General features: G+C 47.2%; 1 protein-coding gene across 7 annotated transcripts in view; it reads right to left on the bottom strand.

The window, feature by feature from the left end:
* Positions 1-244: 244 nt before the first annotated feature.
* PKNOX1 (PBX/knotted 1 homeobox 1) overlaps positions 245-11,227 on the bottom strand; it is a 69,518-nt gene continuing 58,535 nt past the window's right edge. For all 7 annotated transcript variants that reach the window (XM_064380197.1, XM_064380200.1, XM_012444874.3 and 4 more), the window contains 3 exons: positions 10,844-10,920; positions 6,958-7,130; positions 245-3,902 (listed from right to left, as the gene is read on the bottom strand). In XM_064380197.1, coding sequence (XP_064236267.1) covers positions 3,691-3,902; positions 6,958-7,130; positions 10,844-10,920 — 462 coding nt within the window. In that variant the 3' untranslated portion in view covers positions 245-3,690. The remainder of the gene's footprint in view (positions 3,903-6,957; positions 7,131-10,843; positions 10,921-11,227) is intronic.

Raw genomic sequence — 11,227 nt, 5'->3', positions numbered from 1 at the left:
CCTGTTTCCATTTTCTGCCTGGAAAACTAATGACCGAACAAAGTAAGCAATTTAAGAAAAGCTTCTCGGACACGTAAATGGACCTGAATAGCCTCGTGCAACACGGTCCTAGTTTTTTAAACATGCAGGAGCCAACACAAACCCACATGTCACCAGAAAACAGGAAAGCAATCTCAGTGTCTTACATAAAATGGAAAAGCAGCTTTTGGTGACATGAGCTTTATAAAATAAAACATCCATAAAGCATGTTTCTATTTTTAATTTTTTTGCTTTGATAGATCAATTGCTTCACAAAAGTCCTTTTTAAAGACAACAATCCAAGAAAACATGTTGTTACAGTATTCACATTTCAGATTGTCAGTTTCAAAGACCCCGCATAACAAGAACAAAAGAAGATTGCTGAGTTCTTTCTGTCTCTAAGTGCCAGGAATGGGCCTTCACAAGGGGCAGAACCCCTGCTGGGTGCCCTGGAGTTTGTCTCAAGGAAAAGTGCCCACTGCTTCTCACGCAGGCAGGAGGCGGATCACTCTCAGGTCACACAGACACGATTCATGGATCCCTTAACCACAGGGTTTCCTTTGCATACTAGATCAACACTTCCACTCATCTTACTATCTGGAATCAAAACGCAAAGGCCAAGCCAGTCCCTTGGCGGGAGCGTGCAGGAACCCAGCACAGCTAGCCCCGCAGCTGCTGCCCCACAGGTGCAGGCTAGGAATAACAGCAACATGCTCAATGTGGTCTCAAGAGACATTCGAAAGGAGCCTTCATAGGGAAAAATTCAACAAGAATTAAACTGGGGTCAAATCTGATCATTTAAAATGAAATCTTAAGGGGGTCACGCTTTTACAGGCTCTCTCCGCTGTCCAAGGGTGCCAACCGACCTCAAACACGCCGGGAAGTGAGTTTACAAACTGAAACGGCTTGTGTGTAGAAGCTGCTTCAAAGCACTCTAGTTATGCATGAAGAGAGGTTAAAGGAAACTCAGGCTCTGCCCATAAGCACCCGCTCTTGAAATCATCTTTATCCTATTCCTCTGAATTTAGTAAGAATTGAGGAAAGTTGAAGGAAGGTTTCAGCTGGAGAGAGTGCACACTGTGCCATTCAGCATGAACCTTTAACTCTCAGGCCACAGCCTCCCAGTGCCACCTAGATTCATGCAGTGCCCTCTTTTTTTATAGACGGGGTCTCACTATATTGCCCAAGATGGAGCACAGTGGCTATTCACAGGTGCAAGCATAACGCACTGCAGCCTCCGCCTCAGACTCCCGAGTAGCTGGAACTAGAGGCAGGCCCTGCCACGCCAGGCTCGGGCAGTGCTCTTAAATTCAACCGACTGCTCAGCGAATGTGATTTCTGGTGGGGGAAAGAAACAGTGCCCTATATATCGGTCTACATTCTGTGACTGGCTTCCACGAATCCACACTGAAGAGTAGGCTGTGAGGAGACAGAAGGTGGTGAGGGAAGGAGGAAAGGCTGGCTTTCACGAGTGCTCATTTTAACAAGTCCAACAAAGTTGGAATTTAAGTTAAAATGATCTTGTAGACCTGACTTAAAATACGAAAAAAACGGTTCACAAACAAGGAATGCAATGGTGGCTTTAAGATGTGATTCTTGGCCAGGCGCAGTGGCACATGCCTGTAATCCCAGCACTTTGGAGGCAGAGTGGGGGTGGATCACCTGAGGTCGGGAGTTCAAGACCAGCCTGACCAACATGGAGAAACGCTGTCTCTACTAAAAATACAAAATTAGTCGGGCGTGGTGGCACATGCCTGTAATCCCAGCTACTGGGAAGGCTGAGGCAGAAGAATTGCTTGAACCCGGGAGGCAGAAATTGCAGTGAGCTGAGATAGCGCCATTGCACTCCAGCCTGGGCAACTAGAGTGAAATTCCATCTCAAAAAAAAAAGATGTCATTCTCTCCCCGAAAGAGCTGATAATCAAGTCTTTCAGTTAAAACTCCTGAAAGATTTTAAAATAAATTTCTGTGTGCTTCCTGCTGACTTCTAAGTTATCTGGAAGTACTCCCCTATGATTAACTTCAATTAATATATTTTTTGGGAAAAATCAGTTCCAGAAAAAAAACTCTTCACTAGCTTAAAATGTCCCTTGGCTTACAAACAATCACTCCTGCTGAATCTCAAGAACTGACGATATTCCTGACATCACAAACAAACAAACTTCAGCCACACCATTTCAGGTGATATAAAGACATTCTATATGGAACCCCATGGCCTGTTTTCTGTCTGAGAAAAAGCACCACTCCTAAGTAAAAACAAATCAAAACCAAACAAAACAGAACGCGGCCCGCTCTCTCAGTTCATCTCGTTGCCAGGAAACAGAGGCCTACAGTTATTCCAAATCCCACGTGGTCAAGAGAGCGGGAGGGCTCTGGGAAGTCGGAAGTGACAATGCATGACAAACACTGACAGCATGCAGGAGACAGCCGCACACGCAAATGTGAGAGCCAACCCGTGGGGGCCCGCCGCTGCGCCCTCGCCAGACCAACCCGCCGCTGTGACTCCAGGGGCGTCTGCAAGTTAAGTAATCAAGTCTGAGTATCTGCTGTTCACCCTAGCTCTGGGCCAGTGGGGCAGAGCACATTTTATATTAGCTTATAATAAACATTCTATGCGTAACATATTTTGAATTTAAAACTTCTAAAACAATACACAGCTAACATGGTAAAACAACCATGCAACTGTGGTCAGATCTGAATTGGACTGGACCATTTCACCTCACTTACCTGAAGTCCTGTTTAGCAAATACCTTTCCATATATGTTTAGATCAAGTGTAAAATGCAAACTGAGCATTACATACCAACAAAAATGTGCAGATATCAAAATTTCATGAAATAACTGTTTCTTTTATAGCAGTAAGTGTTCATCACTACCCTGGGAGAGCAAAGAACCAGGGGATGGCGGCTAACTTTGGGCAGGTTCATTAAATTTGGCCAGTTCAAAACATTCCAAATTGAAATATTAATAGCAAGCATGTATTGTTTCTTCTCTAGAAATTTTATCCTCAATATAGTCATCGTCCAATTTATAAGGAATTTATAAAAATAGTTTTTTATCCAATAATTCCAGCAAGGTAAAAATAGGAGTTTCTTTTTATATATAGCAAATGAAACAGGCTCACTGAACACGAGGGAACTGGGCTTGCTGAGCTCGCCATCCATCCACCATGATGAAACCACACTCAGTCTAGGCATGTGCCGCGGTCCCCGCACATTGGCAGTTTCGGGTGCAGAAGCTTCTTTCAAATCCATGGGCCACATAAAAAAACCAGCCCACTGAGATCTGCTGGAACCACAGAACTAAGTGAAAACTGCATCACGGTTTAGAAAATGGCATCTTTTCCTTAATCTAATTAGGGATTCAAGGTGGGGAGGGAGTGGTGTGTCATTCCTCACATATCTAGCGTTAAACCTTTAAAGAATTTCTTTAAAAATCCACACACCAAACACACACACACACGCATGTGTGCACACGCACACAACACACACACACACACACACACACACACACTTGAAAGAAGTCGCTGCACCGGCAAAGACGCGCTTTAAGCTTACTATGAAATACAAAAGTGCACTCTTCTATATCTACATATAAAACATATTAGAAATAAAACTGTGTAAAATGTTTGCTGTGCAAACTATGAAAAGTCAGGTGAGTCTGCTCCTCCGTCCTACTGCAGGGAGTCGCTGTTCTCCAGGACAAGCCCGCTGATGTGCGCGGGGGCCAGGGCGCCCGCGTCCTCCTCTGTGCTGTCCACAGACTCATCCTCGCTCTGCCCTGCCATCATGACCTGCTGCACCGCCAGGGTGGCCCCGTCAGAGGACAGAGACTGAAGGCTGTCCACATTCATGTTCACGGGCGTGGTGATGGTCACAACAGCTCCTGCAGCAGGATGAGGGTGTGTCACTATTTAAATTAGTGCTCGCAGAAAAACACTTTATTACTCAATTGGGTGCTGTTTGCTTGTTTGTCCTAAAGTTAGAGAAACACCTACATATGTGTAGGGAATGTTCAACAGGGATTGAAGACACTGTTTCTGAAATCAGCCTCGGATCACCCATCACCCTTAACTAATAAGGCCTCGGCCTAAGCACACCCTCAGTGGAGATCCGGACTATAAAGAACACAGATTCGTGGAGCAAACTGTGTTGTAATAACAAGAAAACCAAACACACAGAAGGAAGACGCACAAGAACACAGTGGAGAAACAGAGTGAAAAAGAGAATACAGGAGAAGGTCCGCATGAAAGGAAAGAAAGAAAAGCTGTCACATGCCAGTGCCTGCTGCGGAGCCTAACAGCAGACGATGAAAACAGCCCAAATATCCACGAGCAAGGCCCAAATTAGAACACTCAACAATGAAGAGGACGGGCACAGTGGCTCACAACTGTAATCCCAGCCCTTTGAGAGGCCAAGGAGGGAGAATCCCTTGAGCCAGGAGTTCCAGACCAGCCAGCCCGGGTAACACGGGAGGCCCCATCTCTACAAAACATTGAAAAATTACCCGGGCGTGGTGGTGCATGCCTGTGGTCCCAGCTACTCAGGAGGCTGAGGTGGGAGGCTCCCTTGAGTCCAGGAGGTCAAGGGGCTGCAGTGAGCCAAGCTCACCCCACTGCACTCCCCAACCTGGGTGACAGAGCAAGACCCTGTCTCAAAAAAATAAAACAAAACACTGAACAATGGAATGCTATGCTGCTACTAAACCATACAGTGGACCAACGTTTACTAATCTGTAAAATTCTGCGAGACGCATTAAGAGTAATGAAGGAAAATAGAGACAATGTTATATGATATGCTAACATCTGGGTAAAATTTTAAGGGATACACATTCATCCATTCATCTGTGTCTGTGCATACAATATCCTTTCATGTATGCACTGGAGGTTGTACGGGAAACTGGTAACAATGACCGTCTCTGGAGAAGTAGAAGCCAGGATGGAAGACAGATTTACTTTTCACTGAATATTCTTGTTTCAATGTCTTTCCTCAGAAGACAGGCATTGCCTTTTCTGACAGAGGGAGACAGAGAAAGACGGGGAGAGAAAGAGAATAATAACTTTCTAGCTATTCATCCTTTAAATAGGAGACCACTACACATCAAGACCTAGACGACACAGCCGCAGCAGTACTTGAGGACACTTGCTTTAAGTGCATGTAACATAACTCAAGACAGGCTAAATGGACACAAAATCAGTGTGCTTCACAACCCATCCTAACCTGGGGGCCAGCACCACCACGGAACGTCCCCTGCGCATTCAGTGGGGAACCCATCAGCTCCTGCTGCAAGGAACTGACCTGAGGCTGGAGGAAAAGACCACAGGGAACAGAGCCCGGCACTCACACAGGCAGCCTGGAAAACTCACTGTCTGCAGCCAGTGGATGGAAAACTCAGGAGGGTCTGGCCTGCGCTGGCACCCGTGCTCGCCTGAGCACTGCTGCGGACCACCCACAAGGATCACATGGCTCCCAAGTGACCTAACTGCCCTCCACAGCAAAGCTCAAGAAGACTTACAGGAATACAAAAACATCCAGCACCTCCAAAGGCAAAATTCCCAGTGCCTGGTGTCCAGTCAGATGACTAGACATGAAAAGAAGCAGGGAAACTTTCCCATCATCAGGAGGAAAAGCAATCGGCTAAAACTGACCCGAGCTGACAGGTGTTAGAATTCGGAGAGGAGGACATCAAAACAGCTGCTGCACCTGCATTCCGTGTGTTCCAAACTTACGCAGACTCAGAAAACACACAAAAGACTCAAACAGAACTTCTGGAGGGATGGAAACTACAGTGTCCAAGATGAAAACCACACTGGATGGGATCAGCAGTGCAGAAGAAAAGATCAGTGCAGTGGAAGGAGAGTCACGGAAATCACCCAGAATGAAACAGAACCTAACAAACTGAAAAGCGCTTCAGCAACTGTGTGAAACTTTTCACCCCCTAATACACAGGCACTGAAGTCCCTCAAGAGGGCTGCAGGAGGAAGGTCAGAAAATGTGGTTAAAGAATAATGGCTCCAAACTTTCCTAACTGAAAAAAGAAAGAAGAGGAAATACCACCATTTACATACACTTAAAAACACATGCATAAGGGCTGGGCGCAGTGGCCCAAGTCTCTCATTCCAGTACTTTGGGAGGCCCAGGCAGGTGGATCACGAGGTCAGGAGTTCGAGACCATGGTGAAGCCCTGTCTCTACTAAAAATACAAAAAAAAACCAAAAAATTAGCCGGGCGAGGTGGAGGGTGCCTGTAATTCCAGCTATTTGAGAGGCTAAAGCAGAGACTTGCTTAAACCCAGGAGGCGGAGGTTGCTGTGAGCCAAGATCACACCACTGCATCATCTGCTGGACACTGCAGTCCAGCCTGGGCAACAGAATGAGACTCCATCTCAAAAAACAAACAAACAAACAAACAAAAAATAAAAACACATGCACACAAAACCATCCAATATACGAAGAACTCATGCAAACAGAAAGATACCTATAAAACACATCAGAATGGCTGCCTGTGACAGGGACTGAGGGCAGAGGTCACAGGGAATAAGCAAAAACAAGAGAAGGGCAAGGCTGATGAAGAGAAAGAAGCCACATGGTGAGAACAGGGTAATTCCCTCCTCTGCACCCAGAGTCGGAGGGAAAAGGAGAGCAAACGTGGAAGTAAAGGAGAATCCACTGTCCGTGGCTGCATCTGTGAACAGAACGAATGATTTCCTATCTCTACATGTGTTTTACATTCCCTACCATTGGTGCTCCTAACTCTTACCAAGAGCACCCGCGCACCCAGAATGCAGGTTCCCTGTGTTTTTGTTGCAGAGAAAGAGAACGACATGTACTTTGGTTCACCACATTACCCGAGGCTCACAGCTAACAGGCCCAATCCAGGCCTCCTGTTCAGAATCCCCACCCCATGGTCCACCATGTCTGGCCCTGGCCAGCCGCCCATACCTTCTGACATGGTGAGCTCGCTTGGCGGTGGCTGTGCGACTCCTGATGCAATAGAGTCGGGCCAAAACCTCTGAACTGGCCGGTTCTGAGCAGTTTTTTTCTTTGTTTTGGGGGTTTCTGAACAACTTGAATCCAACATTGGCTGAAGAATTCGTCTTCTGGCATTGATGAACCTGGAGTCGACAAAGGGAAGCTTCCATCAAAACAGACTTCGTAAAGACCCTATACAGGACTAACAAATCCTCCTAACAAACACACCGCTCCGTGAACCACGCTACGAAGAGTAACTCATGCGCTCCACTATCATAACTACTTCAGAGGACTCGACAGCTCTTCTAAATCATCTGAATGGCCAGAAACACCGGGCCTGTTGTTTTAAAATCATTTACATGAGGACCAACTCATCCCTGGCACTTTTTTTTTTTTTTTTGCCTCAACTCATTTAGTGCATGTTTGTCAAGTAGATACTCATAAGAACACAGATGATCCTGTTGAATCTGTGAATTTGACACTATTTTCCCTAAGGAAGGAAAACGTTAAGGAAGCACGACTTTCTGTATCCTGTGGTGCCATCGTGCCTGAGACCATCGGGCAGTCTGCACTCGTCTGGACGTCACCAGATCACCAGTGTGGCCGAGCCTTGCGTGGCAACCTGTCTGAGCCGTCAGGGAACAGGACTGCCAACTCTGGCTTTACCTCAAAGCAAGATCGAAGGCAAAGCTGCATCTTTTCACAAACGGTTCCCAGCGATGAGCTGTTTCTGAGATGACTGAAGGCATAAGTCATCCAGTGGCCCTAGACACAGGACTAGCTCAGCACCTAGGCCCCGGCAGTGATGGAGTCCCCGACAGACATTAGCGGCTCTGTGAGACTAAGAACTCAGGCCTGTGGTAAGACTCCACAGAGAACGAGACCAGCAGCAATCACAGGCTGGCGACGCAGGCTGGACACTGTTTCATATTGAACGAGTATGGCAACAATACCGAAACATGTGTGAGATTAAAGCCTGCTGTCCTCAGTTCCTGTTCTTGAATGTTACCCTTCTTTTTTTTTTTTTTGAGACAGAGTTTCACTCTTGTCATCCAGGCTGCAGTGCAATGGCACCATCTCAGCTCATTGCAACCTCCGCCTCCCAGGTTCAGGAGATTGTCCCGCCTCAGCCTCCCGAGTAACTGGGATTACAGGCACGCACCACCACGTCCAGCTAATTTTTGTATTTTTAGTAGAGACGGAGTTTCTCCATGTTGGTCAGGCTGGTCTTGAACTCCCAACCTCAGGTGGTCTGCCTGCCTCGGCCTCCCAAAGTGCTGGGATTACAGGCATGAGCCACCGTGCCCGGCCAGCTTCCATTCTTATGCTCTGAGCTGTTGCCTTTGGAGATGAGAAAGTGCAAGGAGACTAAAATCCCCAGGCCGGCTTTTCCTCCTGCGGTGACTGGAGCACGAAGATAATGACCCAGACACTCGTTCTGCCACAACGACCACCCTATGCCACTGACCGGGCCACTCTGCTACCAAAGGAACTGCAACGGGAAGAAGCAGAAAGAAACAGCCGCCGTCCCGTGAAAGCGCCTATCAAAGCAGAGGCGGTCCAGACTCACGCGTCATCCCTAACCTAACACCGCAGGGGCAGTACCCGCCATGCTCAAGGCCTCATTTCCGTCTTCTGTTTTCGGTCACATGAGTGATAAAGTAGCTGACCCCCGCTGGAGTCACACACTGCTCGTCTAGTAAAAGCCAGACTTCTACATCTGGAGAGCTGAGTAGCCGTGTTCACGGTGTCAGGGAAATAAAAGCATTGCTTTCAGACTCAGATTCTACTCTGGCTTGTCACTGTGACGACGTCTCTCTTTATTTAATGCCCCCCTCTGCAAAACAACAGAACTAGAACTGGATCAGCTCTAAGCCTGCTTCATTTTAAAAGTCGAAGATTTGAAAACATCTACAAGATTGTATGAGGACACAGTCGAATAATAATGAGCCAGCTCGGATGCCGCCATGCTTCATTTAGAGGAACCCAGAGGTCCCTGCAGCACCAGCTCCATGGCCACCCGAGACCCCAGCAAGACCTGGGTGGGAAGGCCCTGCCGCTACTGTAATGTGTTTTTAAATCCTTCTTATTCAAAGCGGCTACCAGCAGAGGCACGAGCTAATGATGGGTGTGTACATCTCACTCCAAGATGTTATATTTGTAAATACAAAAGAAAAGAAAATCACAAAAAGCAAAAGTAGCTACAAATATTAAAGATTTCAGAAATTTGGAATTTAAGGTATATACTGAACTGTAATTAATATTAAAAATTGAAAGTTGATGCCAAACCTAGATAAGACAATTTGTTAAGGCGAAGAGGCAGGAAGAAAGGCAGGAGGGTGCTGAGCGGGGGGCCCAGCACACCCAGCGAGGCCCGTGTCCAGCATCCTCCCCTTCAGACCACACACCACGGGTGTGCCCCACCAACGTATGCCATTTCAACATAGACTCCAGGAAAACAACCCAGAACATGAGCAGTATGTGACAACCATCGCAGCAACAACATACTCATAATCTTGAAATTTTTGTTAATATTCTGTTCAAAATATTTGGCTGGGAGCAGTGGCTCATGCCTGTAATCCCGAAACTTTGGGAGGCCGACGCGGGTGGATCATTTAAGGTCAAGAGTTCGAGACCAGATTGACCTACACAGTGAAGCCCCATCTCTACTAAAATACAAAAATTAGCCAGGCGTGGTGGCGGGTGCCTGTAATCCCAGCTACTCGGGAGGCTGAGGCAGGAGAATCACTTGAATCCAAGAGGCAGAGGTTGCAGTAAGCTGAGATTGTGCCACTGCACTCCAGCCTGGGCAACAGAGCAAGACTCTGTCTCAAAAAAAAAAAAGATTTAACAGAAAATAATTCAAATAGTATAGTCCGTTGTGACTACCCAAATCTAACAGAGTGGCAAGAACGCAGGATCAGGGAAGTCCCAGCGCCACCCAAAGCCTCCCTCCTGCACGTGCAACTGCACAAACACGACGACGCTTGCTGGGACTTCAGCAAGCTCACAGTTTAGCACAGTTAAGATAAAGACAATAAAGTTTACGACTGGAAGAATTTGTGCTTTCTTCTGTTACGCATCCCAGTTTTATTAAGAGGAAATTGTCTCCTACAGCTGACCAGCAAGTAAATAAACATGAGACAGGTGACTAACAACAGAAATGGAAGCCCACCCCCACCTGAGTGCCGCGTAGGCGCACGCACAAGCTCTTACTGAAGGAAAAACATCTGCCAGAGTGCAAGTGCCCCCAGCAACGTGTGACAGCAGAACTAGAAGGGGCTGCTTCATGAAATGGGTGTTCCTGGGTGTTTCTGTCCTGGGAGTGGCTCCCAGACTGCCGTGCGTGGAGCAGGGCCCCCACAAGACAGAGCGGCAGAGGGTCCTACCCTGGGCAGGGCCTGTCACTATTGACCTCCCACCATCCAGAAGCCCATCTACTAACACAGCACGGTTTGTATGCATGTGGGCCTGGGGACAGTAGCACCCTAGAGCAACAGTTCTAAAGAGGCAGGCAGGGTGCAGTCATCATGAGGTACTGACAGGAAAACTTAGGTGAAATCTGGTTTATTCCTCAGTCTCCTGCTCCCACTGCCCATTAAAAGAACTCATATTTTTAGTCAGGCACAGTGACTCATACCCATGATCCCAGCACTTTGAGAAGCTGAGGTGGGAGGATCACTTGAGGCCAGGAGTTTGAGACCAGCTTGGGCAACACAGCAAGACCCCATCTCAATTGGGAAAAAGAAGAAAGAGAGATCTCGTATTTTCAGCAACCCTTCACCACGTGTTAGTGTCAGGGTTTCCGAGCGCTCTACCGTGCTAACAGCAGGACTCAGAAAGCAGGGCACCTTACCAGTTGTTGACTTGGAGTAGTGTCAAATTTGTCTGAGCAGCAATCTGTTTTTTCTCGTCCTCTGTTGGGTAGGGATGCTGAAAATAAAAAGGAAGGTTACCACGGCCTTCGCGTTTACAAAGGAAATCAGGATGATCTAGGCAAAATGTGAGCATTACATAATCGTCTGAAAATAGTGGTAACATCGATAGTGCTTCTAGCCAAAACCTAAATGTAGTCTTACAGAACGAAGACTTTCTCTTGGTCCCCAGGAACGTCCTAGTGCCGCAGTGGCTGGTCAGTGCACAGACCAAGGAGGACTGCCCCCACATCTAACAGTTCAAAGGTGACAATAACAGCAGTGGCATCACCAGGAGCAGCTGCACAGCCCAGCGGTGAGTCTGT

This window comes from Aotus nancymaae, unplaced genomic scaffold, assembly GCF_030222135.1.
Source record: "Aotus nancymaae isolate 86718 unplaced genomic scaffold, 86718_ANA_hifiasm-v0.15.2.pri h1tg000022l_1, whole genome shotgun sequence".
Classification (NCBI taxonomy): domain Eukaryota; kingdom Metazoa; phylum Chordata; class Mammalia; order Primates; family Aotidae; genus Aotus; species Aotus nancymaae.
The sequence above is the reverse complement of the archived record's forward strand: the minus strand, read 5'-3'. Positions and strand labels throughout refer to the sequence as shown.